Raw genomic sequence first — 20,132 nt, 5'->3', positions numbered from 1 at the left:
TACCAAATTAAAAGCTTTGCCTATGCTACAAAGTTGAATATATAATACTGGAATTATTATTATTTTAAATAAATTTTGAGTAAATTAATATTTATTTTTCTGAACATTAATTATTTAATGAATATTATCATTATTATTATTTTATAAAATATTATATCAAATATTTTAAAACTAAAAAGTCAAATATAAAATACAAAAAACAAAGTTTAAAGAGAATATACCTTACGAATTTGTTCTTTTTTAGTTTTTTTTTTTTCGAAATAATCATTGAATGTAATAGTTTGTATTAAAAATTATATATTGTTATAAAATATTATAATTTACATAATAATTTTTGAAAAAAAGATTATTAAAAAAAATTAATGTATTGATTTAGTATTTTTAGTTTGAAGTAATTTTTTAATGTTAAGTATAAGAAGTGTATGGTAATACTACATAAAATAGTTACTGATTTTTTATCATTTTAATTTCGTAATTAAAATTTGTATAAAAATAATTGGCACCGCTTGGCACGTTGGCGCACACGTGATATATATATATTTTTTATATATATTACTACCTCCACATCCGTCTGCCCGCAAATATTACATAAAAGGATAAAAATAATTTTATTAATATTTTATAATATTAATATAATATTATTTGTATAACAAATATATAATATAAAAATATTTGTAATATTAAATATAATGTAACAAAATACAAATATAACTCTGGGAGTAGGTTAAGGTTATTTTGAATGAACACGGTTAATGTATATCAATATGTAAAACACACATATGTAAAATGTGATTTGTTGGACCGGAGCCCATTGAGATCAGGTTGACGCAATGATTAGTTGTACTCTGGATGTGCTTCCAAAAGTTGTACCTTACAATTGTCAACAACCATAAAGCTTCAATTGTTTTTGTCCAGTTCGGACATTTGTGTAGGCCACGTGACACTTTTTTTCGACATAGCCGTTATCGCTATCATTTATTATTACTATATATATATTTTTTAATATTCCAAAGCAAAATATTTTAAATTTTAAATAACTGTCATGTATCAAATGTTCCCAAGATTTAAATTTTCTAAAAAATAATAAAAAATTACAATTTAAAAAAATATTTGTGAGAAAAAAAAATATATTTATATTTGCGTCATTGTATTTAACATTAAAAATATTTTTATATTGTATAATTTTTTGTACAAATGTCTTTCTATTAGTATTATAAGACACTAATGAAAGTATTTTTGTAATTTTTTCTTAATTTGTACTAAATTTTGATATAATAATTAATATTCAAATACTAACACCCGAAAAGTAAACGAGACTTTTAGAGCTGGACGAAGGTAATATATATATATTTTTAAACAATTACTATTAATAAAAGGCGGTTGCGTGTGCTGCCTGGCAGTGCATACAATTATTACAGAAAATACATTATACATGTCAATGTAATATAAATACACTAAATAAATTAAAATTACATGATGTAGTCACATGCATCACACACAACAATTGATTTTAGCACATAACGTACTCTTATACAACACACATATAATTATAAATAAACATCACATGTTTTAATTATAAACAACATATGCGGTGTATAATAAGAAAATATATTATTTGTATATATTATGAGTGCCGAGACAATGCTGAAGTTTTCAAATCAACATTGTAATTGTTTCCCCTTTTGAATTGTTTGATGACTTATTATTAATCTTTTTGTAATTTATTAAAAGTAATAAAAATAAAACAAACACAATTTAAGTAAAGAAACCTTTATTTAAAGTTAGGGGAAACAACTCATACATATTCACAAAATTTAGGTACATGTATTTCATTTGTATTTTAAATATAAATACTATTTAATTCAATCGTCTTTTTATAAAATATATTAATGTTTTTACTAAAAATATCGTATTAAAATAATATTTAAATCAAAATTAAAAAAAAATCAAACAAACCTTAGCTAACTAAAAGTTTTTGCATGGCTAATTTTACTATAAAACACATTGATAAATGTGACAAATTATTTTTTAAAAAGATTCAATATAACTTTTAGTAAAATTTTAAAAGCTACAACGTAAAATGATGATATTTTGGTTAAAGAATGACGATAAATAGTCGGGAAGTGCATATTTATTTCATTCTCTAAATAATAAATAGATAATATTACACAACACAATTGCTATAAACTTTGAATCGATTTGTAGTATCCGATCGACTTTATGAGAGCATAATACATGCTTAAGTTGTGTTTTAAGTCACGAGAAATCTATTTTAGAAAGGTGCGACATTTAAAAATTTTAAATTATAACATAAATATTATACGATCTGTAAATTATATAGAGATTATATATCTTGTGTGGTACCGCTTATTATAACAAAAAATATACTTCCTCCGTCCCAAAAGAAATGTCTTATTGAGAGTTGGCACGAGAATTAAGGAATAATAGTATTTAATTGAAAGTGGGTATAAAGTAAAATTTAAATGACTAAAATGCTCTTACTTTTTGAAGGATTTTAAAGAGTATGTTAGAATAAGAATTATGGGTAGTATGGAAAAGTAGGAATAATTTTGTTATATAATGGGGACCACGACTACTAAATAATCAAACAAGACAATTGTTTTGGAACGGACGAAAATAGAAAAACAAAGACAAATCTTTTGGGACGAAGGGAGTATATGTATATATATATATATATATATATATAAAAGAACTCAAATCATTAAAAGTAAATGTATAATTACGATGGATATAACTACTCAATCCAAGATAATCCTATATTGTAAAATTTCATTTGGACAAATTTGGCTTGACATTCTATCGCCTTCTTGAATTTTTATTTTTATTTTAAATAGTAATATATTTGATATATATATATATATATATTTTTTTGAGTCTTTTGGGTTTTGTATTATTTTTTTTTAAGAATGAAATCTAAAACTTGTTTCGCGTAAAACTAATTAATACCGACACAAATATATTTCATTCACACCCTTTAATTTATTGAAACAATATTCGATTCGAAAATTGAATACGACTGAATTTTTATTACATTTCTCATCGACATTATAAAATATTGTTCCATCATAAAAAAGGGACACATGATTAGTTAAAATCCTTGTTTAAAAACCGTTATACTTTGTCAAACTTGTGACCACATTAAACTAGAAAACAAGAAATCATGAACACATGCAAAGCTCTTTTCACATGAACCATTTTAATAATCTAAGATAACTATTGCATTAACAACTTGCCCTCAATTTATACTTCACCAAACAACTCAACGAATTCAATATCACACGCAAAATACAACCCCCGATATATATACATAAAATATCATGTGTAAATTTTATTGTCAAAATTATGTAATAAATCCTTGTACTCGTACACGATTGAAGATATAATATAAATTTTGTATAAAATCTTTATTTACATGTATATGAATTATACAATAAAATTATTTAAGATATCTTATTCTTTTATGTTAAAAATAGTGATATTACAATAGGGCGTCACAAAAATTATGAATGTTTATTTTATCAGTATGATTTTTACGGTATTATTTCACGTAAAAGTATCAAAATACTTATTTTCACATAGATTATTTTTATTAAGTACGACTTTTTACAATCTACCGTATTTCAATCTTTTCGTATTTACACTCTGTATATTATTATTTCTTAATTGACTTGTATACAACAAATGTATATATTCTTTGTAGATACAAAAAGTATGTTTTTTTAACCTTATTATTATTTGTTGCATTTTGATCATGCAAATGCAACTCAATCACTCTCATGCTTTTCTTGCTTCATCCATCTTCCTATTGACTTCTTTCTCTCTCTACCCCTCTCTCTCTCCATAATTATTAAAAGGGTCCTTAATTTTATCGCGACTTCTTGTAAGATTATCGTCGTAGCGGTGGTTGTGGTTGTCGTTGATTCATTTGTGTTTCTTTGGCATGTGAAATGGTTCGAAGCGCCGGTTATTCGGAAAAGCTCAAAGATCAATGGGAAGAGGAAGAAGAAGACAAGATACATAACAATAACAATAATCATAAAGGGATGTCAGGTAATTGGACAACTATTTCCAAGAGATCAGGTAGAGTTTCTTCCAATTCACATTCTAATTCTTTCTTACATGATCTATATATATATAGGCTGTGGATCCTATGTTGATTCGGTTAAGTATCATGATACTGATTTGACCGAATCAATATATGTTATACATATAATCAGCATATATTTATACATAATGCAACATATACTAAATTATAATATAACATAGGTTGAAATATAAATATATTGAAATATATATAAATATATGTTGATTATTTGTATAGCATAGGCTGATCCATGTCCATATGTATATATTTGATGTGTTATGTTGTAAGAAAATAAATAAATAAAAATTTTAATTGTCGAATGAATTGAAGATAGTAATTGTTTGTTAATTAGCAGTGGCGAGAAGGAACGGAAAAGGTGGCAGAGAGAGGTGGAGTGGTGGCGGCAACCGGGAACCGGATGGGAAGCACAAGAGCTTCACCCCACAGGAAGAGGAACTCGTCATTCAGCTACACGCAGCTATCGGTAGCCGGTAAATGGACATTTTAAATATTTACATAGGCTTTGTTCAAATAATGTTTTTAGGCTAATTGATTTTTGATGTGTGACATGAGAGTTTATGACAAAAGTATAATATATATTATTTTAAATTGAATATTTAATTTTTTTTAAAAAAATTATATATATATTTTTAATATTGTTTATCATTATTTTTTAAAATCACAATTGAGAAATCATGTTGGAAGAACAGAGTGATATATTTATATATAGTGATTATATATTAAATATTTAAAGACATATATTTATATATATGGTGGTTATGAGTATATTCGTTTTGTATTTGTAAGTAAAATTTTTTATTTTTTTTATAGTTAAAATAATAATTTGAAATGATATTTTTTTAATGAAAAATGAGCAATGTTTTTATTGGAAAAAACTTAATAGTAAAAGATATTATTTTTTGGTAAAATTAGTCGTAATTAAAATATTGAAACAAAATTCTAAAAATAAACTTGACCCAATCATAACTATAGCACAAATATGACTTAAAATGCCATAAAAAGTTTTGGTTTGGATATAAATTTTAAACTTTTGATTTTTTTAATAATAAAAATTGAATATTTGATTTGATATTTATTAAATAAAAAAATTATTTTTAATGTAATATCTTACGAAAAAATTATTATTTAGTAAAAAATTTCAAATATATGTAATATATATAATATAAAGTTGTAACAATATATAAACTAAATTATGCAATAAAATTTAATTACGCAGATGGCCTATAATAGCGCAACAATTGCCAGGAAGAACAGAAAATGACGTGAAAACTCTATGGAACAGTAAATTACGAAAAAAGCTATCGGCAATGGGGATCGATCCCGTGACCCACAAGCCATTTTCTCAAATCCTCGCCGATTACGGCAGTATCGGGGCTTTTCCGAAGGCCCGGACCCGCTTCGCCTCGCTTTCTCGGGACTTAAAGAACGCGACTCTAATGCGGCAGTCAAACACGTACCAATTCTCGCCATTGGACAACGCCGAGTCAGAACAAGCGCCGGAGCCGATGGATCAACACTATTCCCTCGACCTCTACTCTCAATTACGAGCCGTAAATCTAGTTGCGGACGCTTCGAACCCCGCCAAGAACGAGCAAATTGCGCAATGTTATTACATGCCCGAATGTGGGCTTCCGGCCGATATATCGGGGCCCGGGTTTAGTTGGAGCGACTTTCTTCTAGAAGACGAGTTTTTACCTGTGCCCGTGCACGAGAATATGGCCCCCGGGGATAAGGGGGCCGTGGTTGTCGAATGTGACGGGATTACTGAGCAGAGTTATGTTCCCGTTGGCGTGGTGGAGAGAGAAAATTATGAGGATACTGGTTCGGATATTTTGAATAATGGGTTCGAGCTCGGTTCGTGTTCGGAAAGTTCGTCTTTTGTGGAGGCTATGTTGGAGAGCCAAGATGAGATGTTTGCTCAACTATCTGGATTCTTTGGAGAACCATTTTACTATTGAATTATTGAAGATTGAATAATGAATAATGATCATCATCTTTAGTATAATTGTTTGTATAATAAACTTTATAAATGTGAGATATTATTTAAGTTTCTAATTGTTTGTTGTTGATACTCCGTTTGTTTTATTTATTTTTTGTTCATTATTTTTTATTTTTATCCGTTCTATGTTATTTGTTATTTTTTTAAAATATAATTATATATTTTAATTATATTTAAATTTTTATAATTTATAATTTTTTATCTTAATTATACTATTTAGTTATTTTAATTTTAATTTATAATTAATTTTATTATACAATAATTATTTTTAATAATATATTTTTTAATTACTTACTAATTATACTTAATCTAAATTCTCGTATATATAATAAATTGGACAAAAAAATTGAAACGAACAAAGATTATTTATTAAAAATATTTTTTTTTTCAATAATATATATATGCTCTTTAAAAAAACATCATATTTCCATTTTTTTTTTCAAAATTTCTATCATATTGGAGTTTAATTCAGCATGTTCCATAGTAATCTAAAAATATGTTTTTTTAAAGATTTTTTGGAGGATTTTTTTGTTATTCATCTCAAATTTATTTTAAAAATTAATATTTTTATATTATATTAAAAATTAATTTTATATTTGAAATATTTATACAACTGTATAATTATTTTAATTCAATGTTTTATTATTTAAAATTCAAATTTAAATTTCAAAAATCTAAACAAACACACCCTATATTAATTTGAGTTTTTAATTAAAATTTCACTATGCTAATTAGTTTATGATTTTCGACTAGTATTTAGGTTGATAAGGGCAAAAAATTTTAGACAAAAAAAATGAGAAAATAAGGGAATTGAGGGAGTCAAATTGAATGGTGAAGAAATATGGAGGACAAAGGATGAAATATTCCTTACAAATATTAAAAGGGTACAATGGTAATTTCAGTTTGATCCGAAGGCTATAAATACATGAGATGAGCGAGTAATAAGGGATTCTTCTTCCCGAAGGTCCCGAGCTCCAGCGCCAATGGCTTTTTACAAACCCTACAGTTTCCCTCAAGTAGTTCCGAGTTCTCCTCCGCTGCCAATCCAAAGCTCTCGCCGGCCTCCGGGCCTCCATCGGTGATGTCACAACATTGTGCGCGCGCCTGCACCCGACCTGTCCTGCGATCGCGCCTTTTTTTTTAAAAAAATAAAAATAATTAGTAACAAAAAATTGTGTATGATTTTGTGGATAGGAATTATATATATCGGTAATTTTGTGCATGTCGCTTTGGCGGAGGAGCTAGATTAGTGCTGAATGGTGAGTTGGACGAGGAAGAAGTGAAAAGGATGAGAAGAATTTTCAGTAATTTGAGCTAAATAAGCGGTTTCTAGGGTTCATGCTTGAAGGTTTTTGTTATTTAGACTTGTGTCACCGGGGAAGAATTTTTAATGCAGATGAATTTGGGTAATGTTAAGAGTTTGGAATTCTAACTGATAAATATTTGGAATGATATTTGCTTGGTTAGATTAATGCTTGTCCAGTGTCCACAGCTTCATAAGGTCACATGTATCGGCACATTTTGATGATCATAGCAATGTTTCCTTGCAAATTGGTGAATATGTTCATCTATTTACAACTAGTTTTTTTGATCGGGTTGTGTATATATATTTGGATGTTGGGTTCTATAGCGTGCTTGCGTAAACACTTGATCTGATATGTTAATGTAAATGAATTGTTAAACTACTACACGGGTTCGAAATATTTTTGCATTAGCGTTGTTCTTCTCTGTAGTCCATTTATTTCATGTCTTTGTATGGTAATTGCACATTTGCTTCTATCCATTTACCATTGATGGGAAGCTTTGTCTTGTTAGAACTGTGGTTATATGGTTTAGTTTGTGCATCTTTGTAAAATCTGCAGGATGGCTTCTACTAGTCTCCGACGATTCCAAAATTTCATATTGTAATATTTCTTTGGTGAAAGAGTCATTGAATTAACAGAAATTGAAGAGTTGTGTGTGGAAGCCAGAGATGTCTGTATAAGAACAAAAATATAGATATTGGCTAACTTGTATAGAATCTTTCACTGATTAAATTTATACGTAGTATGTCGGTATGTTTCTGATTGGGTGTTAAAATCCCAAGTCGGGTTCTGCACTTCTAGCAGCCCTGATTTTTGAATAGATGAAACATCCTCCTATAGTTCTAAATCGTCAATTGTGTAGCGAAGTTTCTGGTTCTGTGCTTAGCTAATGCTGGAGATATTAGTCTTGAAATTCTATTTACATGTCTTTTTGTTGTGTAAGTTCCTTCTTGTCAATATAAAGGCTCGAACCATTTTTGCTGTGTGGTGGTTGTGGCCATTATTAAAACTGAGGTCGGGTGGTTGGGGTTGATCTGTAGGTGACACCACATGTTCATTGTGCGTAAGTTATTTAATTCTTCGAGGACAAATCTCAGGGAGTGGTACATGATGCTGCCTGAAACTGTCTGCTTGAAAATCTAATTCCCCTTTTCTATCTTGGTGTAGGAACAGAGTTGGTTTACAGTTTACACATTCCAAATTGTTGTGCTAATTCAAATGGATATGGATAAATGATTTGATTATTTCTATATATGTTTTAAATGCTACAATGGTTAGATCCACAGTGGTCCAGGATGCATATATGTGTGTGTGTGTAAATTTGGATGTTGAGTAGAAGTAATGATTGAACTCATCATGTTTGTCGACCTCTATTTTCGAATATTATTTCCAAAGTCTTGAAGTGTTTGTTTTTCCTTTACAGGTTGCGTTACTCGTCTCAAAGAAGTATCATCCACCATCCCCTTTTACACTCTGTAGACATGTATGCTACCAGAAGGGATTGATGAGTTTCGTGATTGGATTAACCGTAGCTTTCTTTCGGACATCTTGTTAGTTTGGATATGGTTTGTTTAGGGGCTGGATGTTTTCAGAAATACAAGGCTAATTAAGTGCATCTCTTCAAGATAGCTAGCTTTTGATTCAGGTCCAAATATCTTGGGGCTCCTTCATTAGAATTATTCGAGGTTGCAGAGACAGACTTTGCAGGAAGCTTCTATTTTACATGGAGGCTATACTTGAAGGACTTCGGATATCGCCTATGGCACCGGAGCTTCTCATTCATTTTTCTCAAGTTATTCGATCGAATGCTGGCTGTAAGTGGTAGCTTGTTGATTTATATACTGCTAGCATCTTTGTTTAGCCAAATGGTGATGAATTAGATTCACCATTTTTCCCTGCCTCATGACAAATTTTCGAAAGATTCGATTAGTCGGCCACACTCTTTGCTCTTACATGGTCTACTGATTTTGTGAAGTTGATGGGTAATAGATTTGGGTAAATGTGGTGAATTTAAAGCAGATGGTTGCTTTGGGAAGACACAGGGAGCTGAGTTATTGGATTTATAGCCAACATTGGATCAAGAACCAGTTTTATGGCTGAGATTTAGGCCATTTACTTTAAGGGAAAGATAAAGATAGGGAGTTGGGTCAAATTTTTGTTGAGTATATTCCACCTTGGAAAATGTTGGGAAACCCCGTAGTTTATCCACTTACTATCAATTAGTTTTGAGTTGGAACTGGAATTCTTTATTAGATTCTAAGGTGTTATTAATGTTTATAAATATTAGACAAATTTTAAGCTTGAATCAATATATTAAATTTTTAATGAATAATAACAAAGTTGTACTTTGAGATGAGATGTATGCAGGCAGGTTTTGCAAAAGTGGAAGAACAACCATTGAATGTGCTGCAGCCAAGTTTGTGTTAATTATAGCAGGTAAAGTTATTACACTATCTGTCACAATAATTGGATCTTTGTATTATATGCATTATCACACACAAATATATATATATATATATGATTTCTTTCTTTATTATTATTAATCTTTGAAGAAAAGGGAGAAAATTTTATTTGTTTTTCTTAAGATTGATAAAGTGTGTTGTCTGCAAGTTTGTGATGGGCTTTGTTTATAAAATGTTTTGGCATGTTCTGCATGATTGGAAGGTTTGGCAGGCCGAAGGCATGATTGATTTCGAATCGGGGGATTTTTAAAATTTTGATTTATTGCTTTTCTATTTTATTGTTACATTAATTTTATAATAGAATCCCATTAATTTGGACAAAGTTTAATTACACACTGGCAAAACGTTTGCTGAATGAAAATGTGGTTTTTATGGTTTGGTACTGATATTGATGCAGTAAGTACTACTGTCTTGATGTGATGTGGCAGGGTACAGCTATTGAAGCGGTGAGTACAATCACATGTATGACGTGGAAGAAACCAGTTTGGTCCATATTTTGACTGAAGTCTCCCTCCGCACCCAGCGCATTTTAGAAGTAAGCCCTCGTCAACAGATCTGTAGTCATTTACAGAGTCTTGTCCCTTTCCCAAATGCTAAACCCCATACTCCTCCTACCCTACCCTACCCCCCTCCCCCCCAGCCCAGAGCCTGAGTATATCTTGAATAAAGGGTATCTATCTCTCTCCTAGCTCTCCTTCCCATTTCATCACTTCAATGGCACACCAAATCAGCCACAGGCGCATCTTAGCAGCTCCACAACCCCAAGAAACAGCCATGGATCCCACACCCAAAAGGCACCCTAAACCAAGCCCCTCCACCACCACCGCCGCCGCCGCTAAACACCACCTCACTCACCCCCTCCCAGATCCCACCACCGCCACCACCCCTCCCTCCACCATCCAAACCATATCCCATCGCTTCTCCAAACTCTGCACCCATCACAAGCTTCTCCCTAATTCATTGAAGCCTCATTCCCAACCCAAGAACCTAATCTTGGACTCCTCTTGCTCCACTTTGACCAAATCAAGCAGCCAGAAAGAGAGAATCACCACCCTCCATCCAACCCTAGCCAAAACCAAAAATGACAACAACAACATCGTCAAGAAGCCATCTTCCAAGAAATTCCTCAAGAAACCATCCTTTGAGGAGTCAGATGTCAAGAAATCATCCCAATTATTGTCAAGGAGCATGGACAGTGAAGGGGCAGTGGTGAAGAAGAAGGGCTTTGAAGAAGGCCCTGAGATGAGAACAGGAAGGATCTCTCTCTCTCTATCATCATCGATCCCTCCTGCAGTCAATGGAGGGAGAAGAAGGTCATTCTGCAACTCACAGGTTGAGTTGAATGACTTCTTGTCTTGCAGTGGTGTCAAAGTTGTGGCTGTTGATATGCCCCCGTTTATGCAGATTCATGCTGTCGATTGTGCAAGAAAAGCTCATGATAGCCTCGAAAAGTTCACATCCAAAACCCTTGCTTTCACTCTCAAAAAGGTACTCTCTAATTTCCCATCGCTTCAGTTATACATAATTATCATCATTCATTACATCTTTCCAATTTGCTAATTCTTTTGTCCTAATCCCCCTTCCCTTGCAATTAAATTACTTATCAGTTTCGTTATCAAAAAAAAAAATAATAATAACTTATCAATTTCATCCAAAGATGATAGGAAAAATTGCTTTAGACCCGTATTTGGTTTGGAAAGTCTGCATATCATTAAGAATGTTCTTTTTTTTTTTTTTTTTTTTTTTGGGTTGTGTTTGAGTTTTGAAAATTTAAAATTTAAATTAGAATAGATGTTTGATGCTGTATAAACAGGTGCTTTGATAATATTTTTAATATAAAATTAATGTTTAAGAATAACATTAAAAAAGTTAAAAAAAATGGTATTTAATTTGATGTAATGGGCGAAATTTTGGAGGAATAATAGAAATCCTCGTAACAAGCATTAGTGATTTAGAAAACATTGCATAGAATTCTTTTTGCTTTTGCTATTTTTATGCAATATTTTTTAAAATAAAAAAGACCTGATCTGTTTAATATTTTCTAAAATGCAACGGATTTCATTACGTTCAATATTTTCGAAAACAAGACAATCTTCCGTAATTTTTAAGAGATTTTGGGCAATGTTTTTTAAAGGGCGATTGAAGAAATATAGGTGCAGACTTTCCAAATTAAAATAGGGGTGAATTATAAGCAATTTTTCCAAGATTATATGATTATTGATGCCCAAGAATCAACCTTTTCCTTGCCCACATGTCATTGATTAGATAGATATTTATTTGTAGGGCTTTATCCCATCTTCTTTTTGCAGGAATTTGATGGGGTATATGGACCTGCTTGGCACTGTATAGTAGGGACTAGTTTTGGTTCATTTGTGACACATTCAGTGGGTGGATTTATCTATTTCTCTATGGATCATAAGCTATACATCCTTCTCTTCAAAACCACTGTACAAAGAGCTGAATGAACCCCCCCCCCCCCCCCCCCCCACCTTATAATAACTCTTTGTATTAATAATTTTAAAAATAAAAAAGAAAAAAAAAGGAAAGAATTCACCTGAAGATTACTTCTTGTGGTGATTTATTTCATTTAGATCTTGGGGAAAAGAATGGATGGTGATGGCCTTCACTGTAGCTTTTGTACATTTATTTATATGAGAAAAAATTTGTATGAAGGCCTTTTTGAGGTAAGTTTAGAGAAGGGAAAGATTTGGGGATTTTGAGGATTTATTGTATTATTAGTGAATCTTTTTTTTTTTTATTGCCATCACATGATGTGTTTATAGATTTGTTGGTAAATTTGTTATTTTGGAAATTGGTAATGATTTTGATGAATGTGTTGGTGAATTCTTGGACATTAGAATTTGATTGATGATGATGATAGGATTATTGTTTGGCTTTGATGTTTTTGTTTTTGTGTGTTTTGTAAGGTTCTTTGGCTTTTTGCACCTTTGCTTGTTTGCACTGTCTTGGTTTCGATGATAAGTTGTTATTTGAGCCGGGTTGAATCGAGTGTCTTACTTTTGTGTTCGGTTTTAGGTTTTAGACTTAAATTTAGGCTCGTATTATATATGTATTCTTAGGGGTGAATATTGGGCCGTTCAAATCTAGAAAATCGAATTTTTTTTTCCTTTTTCGGTTTGGACTATTTTGTTTGGACTGTTCGGTTAATTGGTTCTGTTCGGTCCAAAATTGAATTTATAAATTTCGGTTTTGATTTAGTTATGGTTTAATAAAAATTTATATATTCTTTTGATTTTATGATAAATTTGAATGAAATATTTTGTGAGGGAAATAAGTCTAAATAATTTCAAGCTTCGAATGATTTATTTAATTTGCATTTCGTGGCTTTGAAAACCAATGATACTTGTTAAAATAAATAAATAAAAATTATTATTATTATTATTATTATTATTATTTAAATGAAACTAATAAGTTGGTTTGTTTGCTTGTATTATGGAGGACATTGAGATACACTTTTTGTCACTATTTATAAATGTTGTTATAATTCTTGACACAAATGGGGACCAATAAAATCAAGCAAAAAGGTATTTTGAATCATTAATCAACTAAAAGGGAATAAGCTTTAAAGTGTGGTATTCAATTAAATAATTAAAAGTTAAATTTTGTCTAATAATTCCAACATTCAATAATGTACTTGAATATGATTTTCAAGCTAATGTATCAAAAAATAATAATTCAATGCATATAGTTCAATAAAATTTTAATATTATTAAAATATATTTCGGCCGTCAATTTAGAGAGTAAGTATTTGGAATTTAATAAAAATTGTATTTTAACAATAATCAGCAGTGATAATTTTGGTAAGTAGAAATTATATTACCGTATAAGTCATCTCCAACCCTTCACTTCATTTTTCAGTTGCTACAGTAAAAAAAAAAATGCAGTTGATTTACAGTAATTTTACTCTAACCATAAACTTCAATTTTTACTCTCAAACGTATATTCCTTTGTATTCCTCTTTTATATTATTTTATATAACTTTTCATATTTATAAATTACACTCCAACTTTAATTTATTTTTACATTAGATCCATACACATATAATTTATAAATTATTTAAAAATTACATATATAGAAATTAACATTTAAAAAATAAAATTATATATTACTTTCCAAAATTTAAAATTATATCACTTTTAAAAAATAAAATTATACATTATTTTTTTTTAAAAAAAATAAAATTATATACAACTTTTTAAAATATAAAATTATATATCATCTACTAAAAAATTAAAATTACACAATACACCAACAAGATACCAAAAATATAAAAAACACCACAAAAACTCCACTCTAAAAATAGAAATAGAGTGGAGTAATACTGTGGATTCCTGCAAAAATAGGGGGAGATTTGGGGGTAGGTTGGAGCCCCTCCCCCCATTTTTGGTACAACCCACTGTAGTGGGTTGGAAATGATCTAATTAATATGAAAACGTATTTGTAATGTGTGGTTGAGTTATACATACGCGAAAAAAAATAAAAAAAATAAAATGAATACTTCGTGTTTGGACAAAAAAAAAAAAAATTAAAAAATATATATATATTAAGGAATTTTTTGCTAAACTTACCGGTAAATTAAAAGTATTTTATTATGATTTGAAATTAATTTAAAATAAAATATTGATCGTGTATATATTGTATTTTATTAATATTTATAAAAAATTATATCTCCAGTAGATTATTAAGGAACAAACCCTGTCGTTCCTAAATGTTTTTTATGATCACTTTTGCCATAATTTTTTAAATAATATACTTCTTTCAGTCCACTGTCAGTATATATATTTGTATTTTAGATTGTGTAATTATAAAATAATCAATTTCAAAATATTCTATTATTTTTTAATAAATATCTATGCTTAATCATCACATTGTTAATTTTATATGAAAGAGTAAAAATAAAATTATTTTTACACTACTTTTAATTATCAACTACAAATAAAATATTACTTCCTCCGTTCCAAAAGTATAGTCTCATTGTATTGGGCACGAGATTTAAAGAATATTGATATTATATCGGTAGTTGCCTTATGAGTATATTAGTACGAAGTAGTGACAATTGTGTAATAATAATGAAAAAGTAGAATTAGTTTTATGGTGATATGATTATTTATGGAAATGAGACTATTATTTTGGGACAGACAAAAATAATAAATAAAAGTATTGTATGGGGACGGAGGGACTGTTACTTTTTAAATTACACAGCAAAATAAATATTTCTATTATAAAAGGCAAAAATTAACCAAAAAAAAAATGTCAATAGAAACACCACACATTAATATTTATGTCGAAAAGTTTTGAACACATTTTGGTGTAACGAAAGGAGTAATATATATATATATATATATATATATCTACATTTTCATATTTAACAATTAAGCCAATATAACATTTGGGCAAAGCCCACTATTCAATTAAGAAATGGGCCCGGCCCATTGGGCTTAAGAAATAAAAGATGGATAAAAATGTTGGGCTTTTCCGTGTGTATTAATATGTTTTTTTTATGTATAGTATGGAAAATTGTGTTAAAAATATAAATATATTACTCACTCCGTCCCATAACAAAGTATCTATTTTTTCATTTTAGTCCATCCCATAACAAAGTATCAATTTCCTCTTTTAGTAACCGTAGTATCTACCTAACATTACAAATACCTTTACAACTTACAATATGTTACACAAATGCCATTACCAAATATCACACATACTAATAAGGTTATTTTGGCTATTTCTACTTTATTCCTACTATATCCTAATATAATACTAATATTTCTAAAACTACGTGCAAAAAGCAAATAGATACTTATTTCTGGGACGGAAGGAGTATTTTAACTTGAATATTTGAATCTTTTGATTTTTTGTATTAAGTATTTAAAGTTATTTTTTGAATTTATTTTTGTGTATAGTATAGATAATTTGTAAAAAAGTATAAAATATTATTTTTGGGGAATCGAAATTCTAAAAAAACCCTTATTTTTATAAAGTTTTGATACTATTTATGTCATTAATATTTTATAAAAATATTACACAATATTTTTCATTTAAATCATTAAATTAAAATTTTATTATTTATTCAATTTACAAATATTATCAATTTTTTTCAAAACATCCCAAACTCATATCTAAATAAAGTTTGTAGTTGCATCATTGATTTGTAAGTGTTCCTTTGAGAATGCTAACTGCATTTTTTTTTTTTTTATTGATTCACGTGTTGATATGTTGATCTATGGTCATTTTTTATTTTAGTCGAGTACTCTATGGATGTGTTTGTTTGGGGATTGGATTTTAAATACATTATTCATTTATTTTTTCTCTTAAAAAAATCAAATTAAATACATATTTTTTATTTTTTTATATTATACTAAAAATAAATTTTACATTCAAAATATCACATCAACACCTATTTATATCACATCATATAATTATTCAAATTCAAAATTTTTAAACCCCGAACAAACACGCCCTACATTTTTTGTCGCTGTCTATGTACATCAGTGTTTGATAATTAATATGACTGGAGTGTAGATGTTCCTTATTCTTGCCGATAAATTTTATATGTTAGATTACTTTGATTATCTTAATAGTAATGTAGTTCAATATATTTATATAATTCAATAAAGTTACAACATAACTGAATAATTTAACAAGTAATTATATTTTTACATTTTTTTTTAATTTTTTATTTCATACTATTTAAATATATGATTTTAAAATGCACTTGTGATCCATTCTATATTAAATGTGCAATTATTTGTCCTAATCAAGAAATTATTAAAGAGAAAGAAAATTGCTATAATGGCTTAAAGGCAATAATAATAATAATAATAATAATAATAATAATAATAATAATAATAGCACATAGCCAATCAAAACTCGACATTTTGTCAAAGAAAAAAGTCACTAAAAAAGTTTATGATTATCTTTAAAAAGTGCATAGAAAAAAAAAATAAAAAATTGTACTTACCATTATCCTCCAACCATTGCTTTACAAATGAAGAAGAAAATAAAAGAAGTTATTTGAATAATAAAGCTTACATGTAAAACAAATCTAAATGTATATTTGATTTGTGATTTTTTTTATTATAATATTTTATAAAAATGAATAATATATTTTATAGAATACAATAAATATTTTATTTTATTTTTCTCAAAACATAAATCATATATTATATTTATTTATTTATTTTAAGAATTGAGCTTAAGTCATGCCGACAAGATGACACCCCACAAACAATGCTAAAGTAATAATAATAATAATAATAATAATAAATAAATAAATAAATAAATAAATATTTATTTATTAATAAAGCATTAAAAGTTTACTAATGCTTTAGTGATAGTTTATTCACAAGTGTTGCCAAATATCGATTAATAAATTAAATAGTGATAAATTTCTTACCACCATTTTTTTAAAAAAAAAAAAAAAGTAAAAACAATGACCTTATAATGCTTTTCAAGTATTGCTAATCTACGCAAGTGTTCTTTTCCAAAATGATTTTAGCTTTTAGTTTTAATTCTTGGCTTGGATGCGATGTTTCATGATGAAAAATAATACTCCATCCGTTCGCTAAATTTAAAACATTTGGGTCCGGTACATGAATTAAAAAATATATATTTTATTGAAAAAAAATAATAAAAGTCAAAACATAGTTGAGAGTACTTTTGAAACTTTAATTAGAAATCGAAGAAAATGAAAAGAGAATGTAATAAATGCGTGATATTTATTGTAAATAAATGTTCAAGAATAATAGTTAAATATTAATTTATTGATTTTATCAAAATTAGTAATTAGATAATAGACGGACTAAAAAAGAATATAAAAGTAAAATTGTCATACAGAGAAAATATTTTTTTTTTTTTTATAGTAAATCGCAATTACTACATTATAGAAAATAGTTCGACCCTTGACATTTTTTAAAGCACCTTTAGAATGCTTTTTAAGCATCGATAATTAATCGACACATTATTTCATTTCGTAGAGAATAAACAAGATTAAAAATGAAATCCCACTAGCCCTAATTCAAAAGCCATCAATCTTAATAAATTACTAATGTGTTGTAACAGAGAAAATTGCAAAAAAAATCCTCAATATATACTCAATTATCAATTTTGTTTTGTATTTATCTCACTGCAAAATATATCCTTCACGTTTGCAAAAATTGTCATTTATGTTCTTTGGCCGCGCGTGATGTTCATACAACGGTTGTCCCACGCTCGGCCAAAGGACCAAAACGACAATTTTTACAAATGTGTAAGATATATTTTGCCAAAAAGATAAATAAATGATAAAATGATAATTGAGTATACATGGAAGATAATTTTTTATAATTTTCCCTCTTGTAAATGTCTACCACATTTGATATCCTCAATTGCCATTCTTATGCAACAATGGAAGCTTTAGTGGGCACACCATGTTTTTCACTTGTCCAAAAATAGATGTAACCATGGGACCAATTGATGATGTAGTAGTGATCAAGAAGATGTAATGACAATGGCAATAGTCACTATTTTATAAAACCCTAATTACCAAACCCTTGGCTTTAGGACATGTGCCCTTTGCCCAACAAAGAATAACAAACCTAAAAGGAAGGTCTTAGTCCCTCTCATGCTTGTCACCACTCTACGCGTCGCCATGTTCGGCGAGAAAGGATAAGGAGGCGGGAATCAAGATCGACGCCCCATTTTCTTAGTCGATTAAGTGCGTGCTCCTATCAAAATCATAGTTTTGGGACCGGTTCTCGAAGTTTTCTACAATCATCGCAATCTTCTAAGAACAATTTGATTTTGAGAAATAATTTTGAAATCTAAAAGACAAAAAGCAAAATTTATAGTTTTAGTCTTGTGTATGATTCGTTTTATTATTATTTCTTTCATTTGCGCTTCGATGATGTCACACCAATATAAGAGAACTTAAACAATGGTGTCGAATCAATCAAATGACTAATTGATGTATAGATTAAACAAAAGATATATATGATAAGTGATCTAAAATACGAGACACGTGTTATAATTTTTGTAAAAAGTTCATACAATTGATAAAAAGGTAAACTATATTCTAGTCTCGTATATGATTTCTTTTATCATTTTAGAACTTTAAATGGACGTTATATGAAAATAATTCCGCAAATAATATATTTTTTCGCTAAAATGGTCCTCTGGCGTGTCACTGACGTAGCAATAACATGTTAGCCGCATTAGCGCCACGTCAACAATGGCAAGCCAGCATGGCGAGTCCAGCACCGGAGGATCATTTTAGCGGAAATTTTTTTACTTGCGAAATTATTTTCAAACAGAGTCTATTTAAAATTCTAAAATAATAAAATGAGTTAAATACGAGATTAAAAAAAATAATTTATCTTTGATAACATGTTCATGTATGAATAAACTTTTGATATGGAAATAATATTGGTTCTAAGTCAAGTTGAAAATTTGACTTTAGTGATTGTATTCACATTAAACTCTTGTTCAATACACATTTAGGAATATGAATTCTCTTTTTATTTTATTTTCGTATATATACATAATTATTACTTAATTTTTCGAGTGATATCTTAACTTAAAATCCGTGGCACTTGCTCGTTAAACACTTTTTCCACCTAGAATTGTTGAGTTGGGCGAGTGACCTTTATTCATTTCAATGATATAACTATTGTTTGTGTGATAATGTCGCAACATTTAATTTTATTTTAGCATAAAACGGTATTTCGTTACATTTGTTTAGCTAATTTAGCTACATCGGTATGCTAACATGACAACTGTTCAACTTCCTAGTTTTAGCACGTTAACGGTACTATCATTACGTAGTACTTGGCTTGCTTATATAGAGGGATTTCGATTTAATTATGTTATAGTTGCGTATTTATTTTCTTGATCAAAATTAATTGTGGATTTTGTTGTATGGACTAATGTTTGTGATAATTTTGGTTGGAGATTTGGTGAAGAAAGAGATGATAATGGAGGTTCTAAATTGGGGAACATTAAAGAAAGGCTTTCACTAATTGCTACAAATGTTTGATTGCTTAGTTTTTAGAGTGAAGCAAGTTAGGCATTGTGGGAAAAGAAGATTATTTGGTGTGTTTTGTTTGAATAATAATAATAATATTAACAATAGTTATTAATATTAATTATTCTATCCGTCCCACTTAACGTGTTGGATTACTGTAGACACGAGAATTTAGGATAATTATAATTATTAAATTAAGAATAGAGTTCGAATAGAGTTC

The 20,132-nt window shown here is 28.8% G+C and overlaps 2 protein-coding genes across 7 annotated transcripts; both read left to right on the top strand.

The window, feature by feature from the left end:
* The first annotated feature begins 3,906 nt into the window (after positions 1–3,906).
* Positions 3,907–6,084, top strand: LOC127246145 (transcription factor MYB35-like). Of its 3 annotated transcripts, none has more exons than XM_051267387.1 (3): positions 3,907–4,071; positions 4,461–4,596; positions 5,343–6,084. In XM_051267387.1, exons 1-3 carry the CDS (start codon positions 3,969–3,971, stop codon positions 6,082–6,084), a joined length of 981 nt encoding a protein of 326 aa, XP_051123344.1. In that variant the 5' UTR covers positions 3,907–3,968. The 3 variants fall into 3 exon arrangements, with proteins under 3 accessions (XP_051123344.1, XP_051123343.1, XP_051123342.1); XM_051267386.1 differs by having other exon boundaries at positions 4,458–4,596; XM_051267385.1 differs by having other exon boundaries at positions 3,907–4,101.
* A 1,006-nt stretch (positions 6,085–7,090) lies between these two features.
* Positions 7,091–12,381, top strand: LOC127246148 (uncharacterized). Of its 4 annotated transcripts, none has more exons than XM_051267392.1 (4): positions 7,091–7,219; positions 8,853–9,865; positions 10,320–11,379; positions 12,201–12,381. In XM_051267392.1, the coding sequence occupies exons 3-4, from the start codon at positions 10,606–10,608 to the stop codon at positions 12,354–12,356; spliced, it is 930 nt and encodes a 309-aa protein (XP_051123349.1). In that variant the 5' UTR covers positions 7,091–7,219; positions 8,853–9,865; positions 10,320–10,605; the 3' UTR covers positions 12,357–12,381. The 4 variants fall into 4 exon arrangements, with proteins under 4 accessions (XP_051123349.1, XP_051123348.1, XP_051123350.1 ...); XM_051267391.1 differs by having other exon boundaries at positions 7,091–7,531; XM_051267394.1 differs by lacking the exon at positions 7,091–7,219 and having other exon boundaries at positions 10,320–11,223; positions 11,296–11,379.
* The last annotated feature ends 7,751 nt before the right edge of the window (positions 12,382–20,132 follow it).

Source organism: Andrographis paniculata, unplaced genomic scaffold (assembly GCF_009805555.1).
Source record: "Andrographis paniculata isolate CXL003 unplaced genomic scaffold, ASM980555v1 Contig26END, whole genome shotgun sequence".
NCBI lineage: Eukaryota > Viridiplantae > Streptophyta > Magnoliopsida > Lamiales > Acanthaceae > Andrographis > Andrographis paniculata.
The sequence above is the reverse complement of the archived record's forward strand: the minus strand, read 5'-3'. Positions and strand labels throughout refer to the sequence as shown.